General features: G+C 37.7%; 1 protein-coding gene across 1 annotated transcript; it reads right to left on the reverse strand.

Annotated features, from left to right (window-relative positions):
- Positions 1 to 8,795: 8,795 nt before the first annotated feature.
- On the reverse strand, positions 8,796 to 13,431 carry LOC104907361 (probable glutathione S-transferase parC). Its single transcript, XM_010696278.4, has 2 exons — positions 12,947 to 13,431; positions 8,796 to 9,757 (listed from the first exon to the last, which is right to left on the reverse strand). The coding sequence occupies exons 1-2, from the start codon at positions 13,274 to 13,276 to the stop codon at positions 9,410 to 9,412; spliced, it is 678 nt and encodes a 225-aa protein (XP_010694580.2). The 5' UTR covers positions 13,277 to 13,431; the 3' UTR covers positions 8,796 to 9,409.
- Positions 13,432 to 16,836: the final 3,405 nt, after the last annotated feature.

Here is a 16,836-nt window from a genome sequence, read left to right on the forward strand (position 1 = left end):
GGTTAGGGATAGGTTGGCCCGGAAGTTGATTTGTCGGAGTTGAGGGATTCTTCTCGGCTACTTGGGCGATTTGGGTTTCAAGCATTTTGTTATGGGCTTATAGCTCTTGAAACCCTTGCTCATGGTTTTGGATAATTTGGTTCAGGGATTGGAGTTGTTGGATAATTTGGAGAGAGGTTCGATCGGGAGATGGAATGGGTTCTGGATTTTATTTGTGAAATGAAGGATTAGAAGGGGTTTTTTGAGTATTGGCTCTTTGATGTGGATCTTGGTAAGTGTTGGACCCTTGTGAAGATGAACCACTTGTGTTATAATTTTGGTTATACCCTTGTACATACCCCTGGTTCTAAGCTTGGTTGTACCCTTGTTGAGGTTGATTCCATCCTTGTTGAGGTTGGTTGAAGCCTTGGGTGTAGTTTTGTTGAGGTTGTCTCCAACCCCCTTGTTGATTGCTTCTATACCCTTGGTTCCCTTCTCTAGAATTTATCGCCGCCACATGCTCCGAATGGGTACCTCCAAAATAAGAAGTATCATGGTTAGTACCACCACAAATATCACAAGAAAAAGAATTTACCTGTGAAGGATTAGATGAGGCAAGATTGATCTTTGAAAGATTTTTGTAAGTTGGTCCATCTTGGCTTGAATTTGATCCATGGATCTAATTCAAACTTCCCGCTCTTCTTGGGTTGAAGACCTCTTCGTCGTCCACCCCATGAATAGTTCTTGAGCACTTCCTCTATAGTGGATTCAAGTTTCTCTCCACCACCACCACCACCACTACCCACCCCTTTGCTCCACCACCACCACATTGCTGCCCACCACTGCTGCCCACCACCAATTAATTCGAGTGGGTTATTTGCGCACCACCACCTTGCGCACCACCCACCACATTGTGCACCACCACCTTGCGCACCACCCGCCACCACTACCCTTCTCTTCTCTTTTCTTCTCTTCTCTTCTCTTCTCTTATCTTCTCTTCTCCACCATTTGAGTGTTTTAGGGTGTAGTGGAGCTCCTCCACCACGCCACGTTGCTGCCACCACGCCACCAAGTATGAATTAATCTTGTTTTTAAGTTACTTTTGTTTTTCTTAATTGAATTAAATCATTAATGTGCAATGTGGGTTTTGTCAATTGTAGGAAGAAGAGGCTCAGCAGGAAGGCAAATAAAGTTCCAAGTATCTCTTTTCTCTTCATTGCTCGTCGTTGGTGTTAAGAGGTAACTAGTTTAATTTCGTTGTCTTTTTTGTTTGATTTAATTTGTTAATGAGACAAAGTTGTCATGTGCTTCAAATTGATTAAGTTACGATAATTCATTGATATGAGATTGTATGAAAACGCAATGTAATTTAGCTACGAAAACTACAAGTTGTTTGAATCATCATCATATGCCTAGATACTCATTCAAGACTTACTCATTAGGAGTAAGTCTTGAATAGTCCCTGGTTTGGGACTGTTCTTGGACGTTTGATCTCACTTAGGTGGTGAATATGTGTGTTTTTTTCAATTCTGAGGAAAATCTTGGCTTATCGTTTCTCTACATTGTTCTCTGGGTACATATGTAGATAAGCAATTATCTACATTGTGTACTTGGAGAACTGTAGGGAAATGCTGCCGGATTTTCCTTAGAATTGAAAAGTTGGCATATATTCACTAGTGAGATTAGACGTCCAAGGATGGGTTAGGTTGGAGTGATAAGGACCTTTGACTGCATGCATACAATTGAACATGTAACTATCTTAGCTTGTTGTATACGTGTGTGATTTGAATATGTGAGTTGTGTACTTTAATAATGATTGATGCATTATAATGAATGTTGTGTTTAATTATTAGAGGTGGTCTTCTTGAATGAGATGGATTACTTGGATGTATGGTAGTCGTGAATCGATTGAGTTTGTGAATGGGATCTCGGAATTCTGTAGAAGTGCATTAGATGTCAAACATCCTTTGGAGCAGTCGACTTTTATTGTCCTTGTTTGGATTGTAGAAATGTGAGCAAGGTTAGTAGTATACATGTGGTTAGGGAGCATGTCTTTCGCCGTGGTTTAGGCCTCAATATCACGTATGGATTTGGCATGGTGAGCAGGGGAGGTATAGGGAAGCTCTGGTAAAGAATGATGTATGTAGAAAAAAAGAAGGATGATGATGAGTTAGGGATGAGAATTTGGTATGATGAATTTGGAGATGATGATAGGGATCGGGTAGACGAGATGATACACGAGGTTGAAGATCAGTCGTGTAGACGACCTCGTATTTTTGAGTCTATGTCTCAGGCTGCTGAAAAGCCGTTGTATCCAGGTTGTACAAAGTACACCAAACTTTCGCGGTGGTAACACTGTTCAACATTAAGTCGAACGCTGGTTGGACGGACTCTAGTTTCACATCGTTGTTGGAAGTTTTAGCTGAGATGCTCCCTGATGTAAATGATACTATTATGCGAAGAAGCTGATGTGTCCTTTGGGTTTAGAGTACGAGCGGATACATGCTTGTCCTAACGATTGTGTGCTTTATCGTAATGAGTATGAGCATTTACATGAGTGTCCACGTTGTGGATTGTCGAGGTACAAGCGTGAAGGAGCTGGAGGTAGTGAAGGACCACCACAAGGTGTTGTGGTATCTACCCATAATACCTAGATTTAAGCGCATGTTCTCAATTAAAGGAGATGCGAAGAATTTGAGGTGGCATGCAGATCGTAGGAAGAAAGACGGTCTGCTCAAGCATCGGCTGATTCGCCTGAGTGGAAAACTATCACAGGGTGCATAAGTCATTTGGTAATGAGGATAGGAATCTGAGGCTTGGATTATGTACGGTGGCATGAACCCTTTTGGCAATCTCAGCTCGCAGCATAGTAATGGCCAGTAGTTTTAGTGGTTTAACTTGCCTCCTTGGTTGTGCATAAACGCAAGTACATGATGTTGTTCGCTTCTTATATCGGGGCCCAAACAACCTGGAAATGACATAGATGTATACCTTCAGCCGCTTGTTGAAGATTTACAGAAGATGTGGCACGAAGGAGTGTTAGTATTTGATGCGTATGCTAATGAGATTTTCACTCTGCGTTGCTTTTTTGTACTATGAACGATTATCCAGCTTATGGGAACTTATCTGGGTATAAGACTAAAGGAAAACAACCTTGCCCGATTTGTTTAGATGACATGAAATCTACACACCTTAACATGTGTATATGCGCACACGAAGGCTCCTCAGCCGCGACCATCCCTATCGGTTTAAGAAGAAGGCATTCGATGGGACGGTTGAAGAAGAAGTTGCTCATAGACCATTAACTGGTACTGAAGTTTATAATCAGGTGAAGGGCATTGAAACAGTCTTTGTAAACCTGCTAGTGAGGTTGATCGACCTACAGGATTATGGAAAAAAGAGTCCATTTTTTGGAAACTCCCATATTGGAAAGATCTAAAGGTCAGACATTGTTTGGATGTCATGCACATAGAGAAGAATGTTTGTGAAGCTTTTTCGCGAAACTTATGAATATTCCGGGCAAGACAAAAGATTTTAAGGCGTCACGACTTTACTTGGAAAAACAGGGGCTTCGACCAGAGTTGTGGGCTCAGAAAAGGGACGGAGGGAAGAAGAAAATAGGGGAGGAAAGGGTTGATGATGAAACTCAGAAAAGTAAAAAGTGGAGGATTCGGAGAAGAATATTTGCCAACAGCTTGCTACACGATGTCGCGTGCAGAGAAACGGATTTTTTGCGAGTCATTGTATGGCATTAAGGTCCCTACTGGCTACTCATAGAATATGAAGCGCTTTGTTACCTTAAATGGTGAGTTGAAGTTATCGAGTATGAAATCGCACGATTGTCATGTCATGATGCAAGTATTCTTACCGATTGCAATTCGTGGGATACTTCCAAAGCATGTGAGGCACACCATTACAGAACCTGTTTTCATTTTTTCATACAATATGCAGCAAAGTCCAGACCCGTCGACCCTCGATTCCTTGCAGGCCAGAGTAGTTGAAACTCTATGCAAATTTGAGATGTATTTCCCCCTTGCATTCTTTGACATTATGGTCCATCTCATTGTCCATCTAGTTCGAGAAATTAAGCTGTGTGGTCCGATGTTTTTGAGGTGGTGCTATCCTTTTGAGAGATATATGGGAACTTTGAAGGATAAAGTTCGGAATCCTGCACAACCAGAAGGTAGTATAATTCAAGGGATTGTGGGTGAAGATATCAGTAATTTTGTGGCTGAGTATTTTGTTAGTGTTTATCTTGTTGGACATCCGACATCCCGACACGAGGGCAGACTTGAGGGCAAGGGTACAATTGCACTAGTAGAATAAATGTTATTTGTTGCGGTGATATTGTTGCGGTTTTACCTATATGCAGCAATATAGCACGCAAAAAGAAAAGAAAAAATATAAAATAACCATATTGCTGCGGTTTCGGCCGAAAACCGCAACAATATTGTTTAAACGGAAATTTTTTGAAAATTTTTGACTATTTGACCAAATATATTGCTGCGGCTTCTGAAAATAACCGTAGCAATATATTAAAATAATATTATTTGAACCTATTGCTGCGGTTCTTGAAAAAACCGCAGCAATAGGCTATTAAATTTTATTATAAAAAGATTCCTCTAGGGTTTCCTCCTCTCGTAATACCACGCCTCTTTCAATAAGTTAGATTTCTATCTCTCTTCCCACCAGAGTATCACGCCTCTCCTTTCCTCCTTCATCTTCTCTTCCTCTCTCTTTTCTCCTCGTTTTCGCCCACCATTCCGCCGAAAAACCTATCACGCCTCTCCTTTCCTCCCTCATCTTCTCTCTCCTCTCTCTTCCTCTGTCTTCCTCTCGTTTCCTCTCTCGTTTCTCCTCGTTTTCGCCCACCATTCCGCCGGAAAACCGCTTTCGCAGCGTGTAAAACCGTCGGCGTTCGTGTCTCGTTTACTCACGCAATATTTCTCCGTCGTTCGTCTCGAGTCATTCGTCGTCGTCCTTAGTCCGATCCGCACCAGATTGTTCGCATCTCTCCACAACGTCGTTCCTCTCCACTCACGCAATATTGTACTGCTGTTGGCTTGAAGACGTCAGTGCTAAAAGTTGTAGAGCAGTTTAGAGCTCCAAGATTGTCCAAAAAAAGTGATGATGTTGGAAGAAACAGTTAGAAGGTTGGTGTACAGGTCTTGCCATTTTGTTTTACCAGTGTGATTTTGTAATTTTATTTAGTGAGATGATCTTGTTGATTTTGCAGGCTGTTTTTCCTTAAGAATCGTTTGTTAAGCTTTATCATTGGAACAAGGTGGAACTGCGCGTGTCCATGTGGCCTAATAAACTGTGAATGAGATTTTTTTTAGTCGTCTCCACCACCAATGTTTGTCGTTCATCATTCCTGTTTGTTCGAATGAGATCTGTTTCTCTGTCATTCCGTCAACATCTCTCTTTTCTTTCTTTTTTTTTGTTACAATATTGCGTCAGTTAACAAATTTTGTAATTATGATTTGTAAAATATCATTTTTATTGAATATATGCCAGTTTGGGTTAATTACTTTTGTATTGTTATTGTACTAATAGTCTCTTTGGATTTATTATAAGTGTACTATAACTACCAAAAATTTATGCCTTTGAGTAATGAAAAAAAAATTTTTTTTTACCTGCCATGCGTATATTGCTGCGGTTTTGGGAAGAAACCGCAGCAATATATCTGTATTTTTATAATTAAAAATATATATATTGCTGCGGTTTTGTCCAGAAACCGCAGCAATATGTTCTAATATTGCTGCGGTTTAAAAACGCAGCAATATAATTAATACCTATTGCTGCCCCCTTAATTGCTGCGCGCCCAAAACCGCATCAATAGGCCACTTCTTGACCGCAGCAAATAGCCTTTATTCTACTAGTATTGGTACAAAATTGATCACACCTTCCGTAGAAAAGCGTAAACAAGCTCACTTATTTGTATTGCATCACGTACCAGCTGTCCATCCTTATTTAAATGAACATATGGAGGAATTACGTGTTAGCAATCCTGGAAAGGGAGTGAGGGCATTGACGCAAATGCATAACAAGACTTTCATTTATTGGTTTCATAAACGAGTACTGAATGATTTGGATGAAAGTGTTCTTGAAACAGTCAAGTGGTTAGGATTTGGTCCTCGTGAAACTATACGCTCTTATGAGGGTTATGATATTAATGGGTATACATTTTGGACTGAACGTCAAGATCTGAAGTCAAGATCGTAACAAAATAGTGGTGTTTCACTTGTGGCGTCGTCTACACAATACGCAAGCTCGAAGGATAAGTCGCTTGTACATGCTGAAAGCAACTATTATGATTGAATACAAGAAATATGGGAGCTGGACTACTGTACTTTTAATATTTGCCTCTTGTGTTGCAAGTGGGTTGACGATAATCGACGTTGTGTAAGAAAAGATGATCCTTGCGGGTTCACTCTTGTTGACCTTAGTCGTCTACGTGAAACTGAGGAGCCATTTGTAATTGCATCACAAGTCAAGCAAGTATTTTTTGTAACTTATCCTGCTGATCATAAGTGGTCAATTGTTGTACCTGATAAAATGAGTATCCTCGGTATTGGTGATGTTGATAATGAGGAAGAATATGATGCATTTGAGGACCTCCCCCCTTTTACCTATCCCGAAATAAAACAAGACAAAAAGAGAGGAAAAAAATAAAAAGAATAACATATGAAATAAAAGCTTCCACTAAGTAGAAGAGTCGAACCTGCGAACCCCCGCGCTCTCATACCCTTGCATGCTTGCACGCACAATTTCCAGTGGGCCAAATTGGCATATCTATACCTACACGTGATTTTATATATTTTACGATTTTTTTACCATATACTCTTGACAAATTTTTTTTTGCCTAAAATATTTCCTTTTGACTTTTGAAATTCACCATATACCCCCTCACTTTTTTAAAAAAATACACCCACTTACCCTTAATGACTAACGACGTTCAACTTCGTTAGTCATTAACTCCTAATTTCCCTCTACTTCTAATTAACTAACCTAAATTTATCCCTACCCGTAATCCTAATACCCTCACCCTAATACCTCCACCCCCTTCATCACCCCACCCCTACCCCTGCAGGCTAGAGCCCTAACCATTCCTCCACCACCCCTGCAGCCCCCCTTCTTCACCCCACAGCCCCCTCCCCCCTCCCCCTTCCCCCTTCCCCCACAGCCCTGCAACCCCTTCCCCCTTCCCCCACAGCCCTGCAACCCCTTCCCCCTTCCCCCATAGCCCGCCTCCCCCTCCCCTTCCCCTGCAGAATCGCACAACCCCCTCCCCCTGTTTATCCTTCTTCTTCCTCTTCTTTTCTGTGACCTGATTGCGCTGGTGTACAGTTGGTGGAGATGCGACGAAGCGGCAGAGGAGGCGAGTAGGGGAGTGTGGATGGTGTGCGAAAACCACGAGGATACGATGATGGTGGTTGGCGGCAGACACGAAGAGAAAGACGAAGGAAGAAATAGGGGGAGGGGGTTGCGGGTCTAAAAAGAGAGGGAGGGTTGCAGGTCCGAAAGGGAGGGGGTGCTGGGGTTGGGGTCCAGTGGGGACTGGGCTGGGGGTGGTTAGGATTAGGGTTAGGGTATTAGATTAGGGGGTTAGGGTTTGGGTTTGGATTTGGATTATGTTTAGGTTAGTTAATTAAGATTATGGGGGATTAGGGGTTAATGACTAACGAAAGTCTAACACTGTTAGTCAAAAGGGTAGTTTGATGTATTCTTTGAAAAGTGGAGGGTATATGGTGAATTTGGAGACTTGCGATGGTACACGGTGCAAAAAAAATTGTCACGGGTATATGGTGAAAAAACCCTATATTTTATTATTTAGTTTCCGATTTCTCACAGTTTTTCTATCGGATCTGCGTGGGCTCAGTTGAACCCATTGAACAGAAGTTGTATCCGGCACCGTGCCGCACGAGAGAAACTGTAGTATTTTTTGTTTTGTTAAAATTGGTAAGATGAATGACCCTACTTAACTAGTACTTCGCATAAGTACAACCAACCAGATTTGCAGGTCAAATTCTTTGGAGGGATGGTAAGGGAAATCTCACCCTCAAAGATTCCCTAATGGGATTTGATCCCATAATCTTAAAGTCATGAGGCCAAATCTTAACCACTAGGCCAAGCCTTACTTGATTAGAAACCCGTAATACGTGATTTACAAAAAGAACACATCTTATATATAATATAGAGTTTTTTGTCCCAAACTACCTTTAACTTTCATGTTTTTGCGAGAAACTACCTTATAAAAAAATTGTTGTCCCAAACTACCTTACTTTTACCATTTTGTTGTTGACAACTACCTTAGGCGGGTTTCCGACGTTGACTTTTGTTTTTCCGCTTTTTTAATGTCATGTTACATCACTTGACCTCTTCAAACCCTTTTTAAAATTTCTCCCACCCTGATTTCCTCATTTTTCACTGTGCGCGCGCTCTCTCCCTCATATCTATGTGACACTTTGTACAACCAATCCACCATTACATTCCTCTTCTACTTAAACTAAAATTGAAACAAGCACCCTCCTCAATTCCCACAAAGGTAATTTTGTTTTTCCCACAATTTTGAACAGAAAAAACAAAAGTCAACGCCGAAAACTGGCATAAGGTAGTTGTCAACAACAAAATTGTAAAGTAAAGTAGTTTAGGACAATAATTTTTTTATAAGGTAGTTTCTCGCAAAAACTTGAAAGTTAAAGGTAGTTTGGGACAAAAAATCCTATAATATATGGTCCATTGATGTATTTAATCTTCTAAGATCAAATAACAAAGTGCGGAAGCTAAGTATCCCAATCACTATTCGAACAAAGTAACCAGGATAGATCTTAGTTTATTCAATGATAAAGGCAAAGCCACCACAAGGAATAAATCTAAGGGTTTTGAATGTATAAAGGCAAAGCCACCAACACTCAAGAAGATTTGTAAACAAACAAACTAGTTTAATTAAGCTAAACCTAGTAGGAAACAAACAAACTACTCCTAATAGTAAACATAAACCAAACCCTAATAGGCTTAGGACAAGTCCCTAAGTCCTATACTCCCTAGACTCCTTGAATCATGTAAAATCCATCGTTTTAAAAACGTAGGCAAAAGCATGATTCCTAAGACAAATAGAACTAGAAAAACAATAAAGATATGAGTCCTAATAGAACTAGAACTCTTATGACTGTGCCATGCTCTGTGCCATGTCACATGCCACCTAGGTTGGTGAGCAAGCATGCTACCACCTTTGTAGTCATCCCCATGAAGAGTCCTCCATGTACATCAATTGAGCCAAGGTCTATTGACACATTCTTGTTTACAAGAGCTAGTAAACTTGCATCTACTACTCTTTTATTATTCATAAACTGATGGATACATGGTCTTGCAAGTTTATTCATGTAATATATTAGTAGTTGTTAGAAATGTGATCACATCTGACCACTCAGATTCCCAAATGTCGTCTCCTTATTCCCAAAATAAATTCTGAAAGGTTTTGCATATCAGGAAGAGAACTTTTCACAGTTTCTCTTTGCTCACACCGTTTTGCCCATGCAATGAGCTTCGGACACTCTGCCTCTACACTGAAATTTCCATAACATTCATATGCTCCAAACCAGCTGTAATATGGAAAAAGTGCAATGTCCACAAATCCAAAGCTATCACCTCCAAAATAACAGTTATCTCCAAGTTGTTCCTCTAGACACTTCAGACTTCCTATGAACTCTGTTTTACCTGTCTCTCTTTCCGTGCTTTGCTTTGATTTCCATAACTTCAAAGTCGCCGGATAAAACTGTAACATCAGAGCCATTGATCCAAATTAAATCATCAGAATTACATGTGAAAATTACATATTCCCTTTTATCATCTAATTATTGCATGCAAATTTTTACACTTGTTGATAGTTGATAATTAGTATCTTTAATTTTTAAATATTAAAGATTATGACAAAAAAAAAATTATGGGAATTTGCACAAAGGCAAAACCTAACAACATTGTACATTATAATATTTGTTACTATGTGTTAGTTAAATAGCTCAGAATGGATTATCTCAATTGTGCATAAATTAAAGTGAAAAACCTAAATTAAAACTGAAAGGAAAGCCACCTAACATACTCCCTCCGTTTCCTAAAGATCTTCCCTCTTTCCGTTTAAGGGTGTTTCCAAAAAATCTTCCCTCTTTTGCTTTATTCCTTATTTGGCAAAACAAATTTCCCTATTTACCCTCTCATGTCACTATCATATGGTCCACCATTACATTATTAATTCAATTTTACTCCCTTTCTCTCTCCTACTTTAACCCCTTTTTATTTGTTTATTTATCTTAACCCCTTTCTCTCTCCTACTTTACTCACACCATGCCCCACACAACTTGATTTTCCTTGGTATATGTAGGAACAGTAAGTGGGAAGATCTTTAGGAAACGGATGGAGTATTCACTTAAATTAAAAATATTTTAGAGCTTTCACCATTTAATCATTAGTTTTAACATAATCAAAATTATTAAGCATGAAAAAAACTAACATTTCCCACCTTGCTCCTTTTCCAAAGTAATTCTTGCAACATGAATGTTCGACCTATTATTGAAAAAAAAACCCTAACCTCCCCTATTCTCTCTCACTGCCCCCTCTTTTCCTTTTTTTCTTCTACCTCTGCATCTATGAGGGGCTGGTCTGGAGGTTATCATTCATGATAAACCCCTTCTCCATTGTTGTTTTCAATTTTTAGTTTATTTTCTCATTCTGTAATTAAATAAATTAGTTTATCTTTATGAGAGTTTCTCGAGTCTTGCTATGGGAATTTTTGTCTCTATTGTGGAGCTCTCCTTCTCCCCAGTGAGAGTTGTGAGTTTGATTTGTTTGTTCGTAGGTATAAAAAATTATTCTTATTGGTTAAAGTTCAAGAATACCAACATGAAAGTATATATTGGAAGTTCCGACGCGGTGAACATTGTTAGACCAAGAATGTTCTTCTCCGAACTATGTCAAAATGATAAACGATTTTATTAATAGTTGCAAGATTCAGCAAATACAAGGACTGCTCCTTGGCAAGGAGCATATGCTACTTTGATCAATCTGATTCATTATAGTTTCATTAAAGACGGATTAGATTTACTCTTATCTAAGTGTTTTGTTTTTCTTATTCAATTAATGAAATTTCTCTTAAAAAAATAATTCCCCTATGCAACATTATGCTGATGAGTCGATCTTGATAGTTAATAACAGTCACACTATGGAGGATAGTAGTATCTATCTGAATAGTGCACTATATATTGCGCAAAAGAAAAGTTTAATTTAATATCCAAAATACTTTCAATTTGGTACTCATATTCCAATATGTAACTTTTGTGGTAACTAATAAGCTAAGCTTTATCGAGTTATAGGAATTATACCTTCCAACTCAACAATTTTATGTTCAAGACCTATTAGGAGCATTTTGGGAGACGGGATTTTCCTTACCATTCTGTCTTAAAGTATCTTGCCTGATGCTAACTCGGACTGCAGTAACAGAGGTTCCTGCTCTATATATGGCCTAACGCTATGAATCAGCAATTGTCACATTCAAAAAATAAATAAATTATATGACCTTTTTCCTTTTCTATTTCTTTCATATCTAAGTTAATTATATTAGGGGGTGTTTGGTTCACATAGTGGTATAGGTTTGGAATTAGGAATGAAATCAATACAGGTTTGGAACTTGATACCTAATATCATGTGTTTGGTTTTTATTTGGGAATAAAATTTTTTCTTCTATTTAATATCTAGAGGTATTGGTATGAGCCAAACCCACCTCCCCCTTGGGTTTCTAAACCCCATACCTTATGGGTTTGAGGTATGGATTTTAAATCTATCAAATAATAAAACAAACACCAGGTATGGATTTTGCTCATTCTAAATCCATACCTGATACCAGAATCATGTGAACCAAACGCAGTAACAAAGGTTCCTACTCTGTATAGGGCCTAACACTATGAATCAGCAATTGTCACATTCAAAAAAAATTATATGACCTTTTTCCTTCTCTATTTCTTTCATTTCTAAGTTAATTCTATTAGAGATTTATTCTACCCATACATCAGCTTCCTTTATCAAATCTTCGTAAGTATTCCAGTTTACATTTATTCTACCCATACGATTTTGCTGCAGATAGGTGATCTCTTGTAATATCATGTTCAAGCAGATTAAGAATTTAAGATGAAACTTTTTTCTAGGGGACCCCAAGCCAACCAAGGTGGCAAGGTCTTACCTTAAAACTAGAATAAGTAACTAATAGTCTCTCTTGTTTTCTGTTTTTAAATTTATATCAAAACAAAACACATAAGCATAAATATGACTAATTTTAAATTTATTAAAAAATTGTTGTAGATAAAATATTTTTTATCATGTTTTTTATTGCGAATGAGTACTGTTTGCCGGATTATGAGAGTTTACTACCAACCGCGGCGTTTTCTTGATCAGTTGATCCCCAAAAATAACCCCAAAACACCCTAAAAAAGCCCCGAAAATTCACCACCCAAATTATGTTCTTTCTCTTCTCTCTTGAACTTGCAAACTGCATGACCCATTTGTGTTATCAAGTTTCTTTCTTGATATTCTTGTTTTTCACAAATGAGAGGAAAACTCTGTGCCCACTTTCTACAACAACTTTATTTGTTAATTTAATCTCCATTTTTGTAAAACCTTGAAATATCCAAATTTATCAATATTTCCTAAATATTTTAAATAAAGAGCATTATAAAAGAAAACCTCTAGATGAGCAAGCTTCGTGAAAAAATTGTATGAGGAAAAAAATGACAACCCATATGAAAAAAAAACCCAGATAAATTTAAGCTGAAATTTCTGAACATCCTTCACGGTTCATGACTAATCCATGAAGAAAAAAATAGCCAAAATTAGGAAGAGATGGCAAAAAAGAGCAAAAACTAAGAACAATTAACTCATTTTAGGAGTAATTTTGTGAGAAATATAATAGTAGTAGTACCTCTTTATCAACATAGTCAGCCCAGAATCTTGATTGAGATCTTTGATAAGGATCAGACGGCAAGAAACTACACTCGCCCTTCCAAACTTCATCAATATACTCCACAATTATCATGGACTCACAAATGGGTTTACCATTGTGGATAAGAACAGGAATTTTTTTGTGAACCGGGTTCATTTCTTGCAATAGTGGACTTTTTTTATCATTCATAAGATCCTCTACTCTACAATCATAATCAGTAATGCCCTTCTCAGCTAATGCAATTTTGACCCTCATACAAAACATACTTGTCCAATAATCTAGCATTATTAGTTGCTTTTCATTTGCCATGGCTCTTAGTTTCGAGTCCAAGAGATTGATGGTTCAGATGGCAAGAGTTCTAATTTTGAGTGAGATTTTGGGACTCTAAGCGTTTTAAATATAGCTTATACAAAACATACCTGCCTAATATATAGTACTTTTTCAATTTCTTTCAATTAAGGTTGGCGTACCCGTTGTAACTTGTAAGATCCTTCTTTTATTGATGTGATAAGTATTTAATTCTCACCCTCTTACAATACATAGAGTAATAATACAATTAGCTTTTAATATACTTCCTCCATTTCTTTATAATTGTTATACTTACACTTTTCGCGCATGCCAATGCAGAGTTTTGAGTGTATATATATATATATATATATATATATATATATATATTATATATATATATATATATATATATATATATATATATATATATATATATATAGTTTTGTGTTTGTAAAAATTACAAAAAGTACATATCAATGAAATACATACTATGACGAATCTAACAAGATCCCATATGATTATGTTTTTATTCACGTATAAATCAGAAACGAGAGTCAAAGTGCAATTTGTGAATAAAATAAAATGTCAAAGTGTAACAATAAAAAAGAAACAAAAGTAGTAATTACTCCCTTCGTTTCCTTAAGATCTTTCCTCTTTCCGTTTAAGTGCGTTTCCAAAAGATCTTCCCTCTTTTACTTTATTCCTTATTTGAAATTTTTTCCCCTTTTTACCCTCTCATATCCCTATCATATTGTCCACCATTACATTATTAATTCAATTTTACCCTCTTTCTCTCTCTTACTTTAATCCCTTTTTATTTGTTTATTTATCTTAACCCCTTTCTCGCTCCTACTTTACTCACCCCACACCCCACACAACTTGATTCTCATTGGTATCTGTAAGAACAGTAACAAGGAAGATCTTTAGGAAACGGATGTAGTATATTATAACATAATCCAAATGATATAATTTTTCACTTTCCTTAGTTTTTATGAAAAATGAAAAACAACATTATGAAATACAAAAATCAAATTTTTTTTTTTGGGACCCCCAATGGGGACCTGTTGGTAAGAAGAAAGACCCTTGGGGACTAGCACTTCGCTCAGGTTAGCCAGCCCAGCTACATAGGTCAATGCTTGAGAGTATGGGGGAATATAAGGGAATCCCTACTCCCAAGCACTTGTAGGTAGTGGGGTTCGAACTTGTGACTTGGAGGTGAGTTCTCCACAACTCCACCAAACAAGCTTGGTTCAAAAATCAATTGATTATGTCCTATACAAATTTATATTTTTATCAATGTAAAATACTTAGATGAAGAGAATTCACTTGATAAGATAAAGATAATTCTTATTTCTTCAATTAATCTTAAACATGAAATAAAATCTCTATACTTTAAAGATATAAGATGATAAGTGATGTTACTCTCCTATCACCTCAACTTCTTCTAAGAATCTTCGCATATGAATTGGTAGCTTATTGTTCAAATTATAGGGTGATTATTTGATTTTGGAAAAGTAGAAATAGAGTCATTGGAGTGGACGAGTGGTTATTGATTTTTGGTTGTTTGACAACCACGAAACTTCTTATGTTACATTCATCATTGATGTCAGCACTTACGTTGGGGGTTTGAATTAGAAATTTAGATGTCATGTGCAGCCCCCCTCAAGGGGTCAACACGTGGCTTTTTAATCAATTTAATTACGCTGATACACATCTAACAATGTAACTAGTTATTAGGCCCAGGTTATGTCCCGAGTAAGAAAATAATTCATTTATTAAAATAATACTTTACTCCCTCTGTTTCAAATTATAAGGCATTTAAGCTAAAAAAATTTGTTTCACAATATAAGGCGTTTTACATTTCCAATATAAAATTAAAAGCAATTTTATACTATCAAGATAAGATTATAGGTTATTTTCTATTATCAACACAATATTTAATGTCAATTCTTATTACCTATGCAAATCTAACTAAAACTAACTAAATTCTTAATATGCGTAAAAGTGGTTTACATGCCTTATAATTTGAAACGGAGGGAGTATAATAATAACACTAAATACAACTTAGCCTAGTGGTTAGAACTTTAGTATATGGACTTGAGGTTTCGGGATCAAACCCTATACTATGCAATTTCTTAATTTTTCATTGTACATGGATTACATGAGCTAAAACTCCCTAAGGAGAGCGCCACATGACACAATTTCTTATTTTCGCACGCCTTTTAATATATTTGTATGGATATTGCAATGATGTAAGAGTTTCTCATTTCTCATCTTTACATTTGCCATTCACGTCCCATATTATTACTTCCTCCGCTTCATAATATTTGTAACACTTTCAAATTGCGAATTCTAAGGCAATTTTTATTAGTATATAATTAGATAGGAAGGGATATGTAATTAGACTAACAAATAATATTTCAATCACCACCCTACTACCACCAGCCGCCACCATCTGCTACCGCCACCACCAGAACCACCCAAATCGCCTCGCCAACACCACCGCCACAACCATCACGCCAACACCACCGCCACAACCACACTGCCAACACCACCGCCATAACTATCCCGCCACCACCATTAGAACTGCCACCACACCCACCTCACCAACCACACAACCACCCTGTTAACACCACCACCACAACCACCGCGCCAATACTATCATAACCACAATATTTTAAAAAGAAAACAGATCTTCATCTTCAAACAAAGTATGTGAGCAAATTAAAAAAAACAGATCTAATCTAACCAAATTATATAATGATTTAACCAAATTATAGAATGATTTAACCAAATTACAGATCTAACCAAATATAAATCAAAGTCGAAAGAAGAAGAAGGAGATTGAAGGAGAAAGAAAGAAGGAGAACAAACGAGAGAGAAAGGAGGAAAACGGGTCGTGTTCGTTCGTCTTCTTCGTTCTGGGTCGTGTTCGATCGTCTTCTTTGTTAGTTCGTTCGTCTTCTTCGTCAGCTCATCTTGTTCGTCAGTTTGTCCGCTACGATGGTCGACGTCGTCCATTCGTGAGTTCTTCACAGCGGTGGTCGACTTCGCAACGTGGTCGATTCAACTCGACTTCGCAGCGTAAGGGAGGAAATAGAGTGGCATGAGGGAGAGTGGTTTGAGGGTTTTGTCGAGGTATGAAGGAGGGAGAGAGAGGGAGAGAGGGAGGAGAGAGAAAGGAGGTGGTCGGGAATGGGTTGGGTTTTGTAGTGGGGGTTGGGGTGGTATGGGTGAAACAATGGTTGTGGGTTGTGGGAAAAGAGGAGAAGGTTGTGCTTGGAGATCAAAGAGTAATTAGGAGAAAGATTAACCAATTTAATTGTTTTAGATTAGAGTAGGTAATCAATACTAATTTCATAAAGTAAGGGTATCTAAGTAATTTCACCGCCCAAAACTTACTAAATAAGGAAACAAAAAAAGGTGTTGTCTTTATTTTGAAACATCCCTAAATGGAAAGTGTTGCAAATATTATGAAACGGGGGAAGTATCTAGCTTATCGGTCCTCGTTATATTTCGAACGTGTTCGACAATGATAGCTGTGGTAGAAGTTTTTAGATTTGAAAGTAACTATTAGCTGT

Source organism: Beta vulgaris, chromosome 4 (assembly GCF_026745355.1).
Source record: "Beta vulgaris subsp. vulgaris cultivar EL10 chromosome 4, EL10.2, whole genome shotgun sequence".
NCBI lineage: Eukaryota > Viridiplantae > Streptophyta > Magnoliopsida > Caryophyllales > Amaranthaceae > Beta > Beta vulgaris.

Bases quoted from the DNA above. Each gene is read 5' to 3' on its own strand.
- LOC104907361 (XM_010696278.4), bottom strand. From the start codon at position 13,276: ATGGCAAATGAAAAGCAACTAATAATGCTAGATTATTGGACAAGTATG. The intron at 9,758-12,946 runs GTACTACTACTA...CTGATGTTACAG, and splicing joins CTGACTATGTTGATAAAGAG to TTTTATCCGGCGACTTTGAA.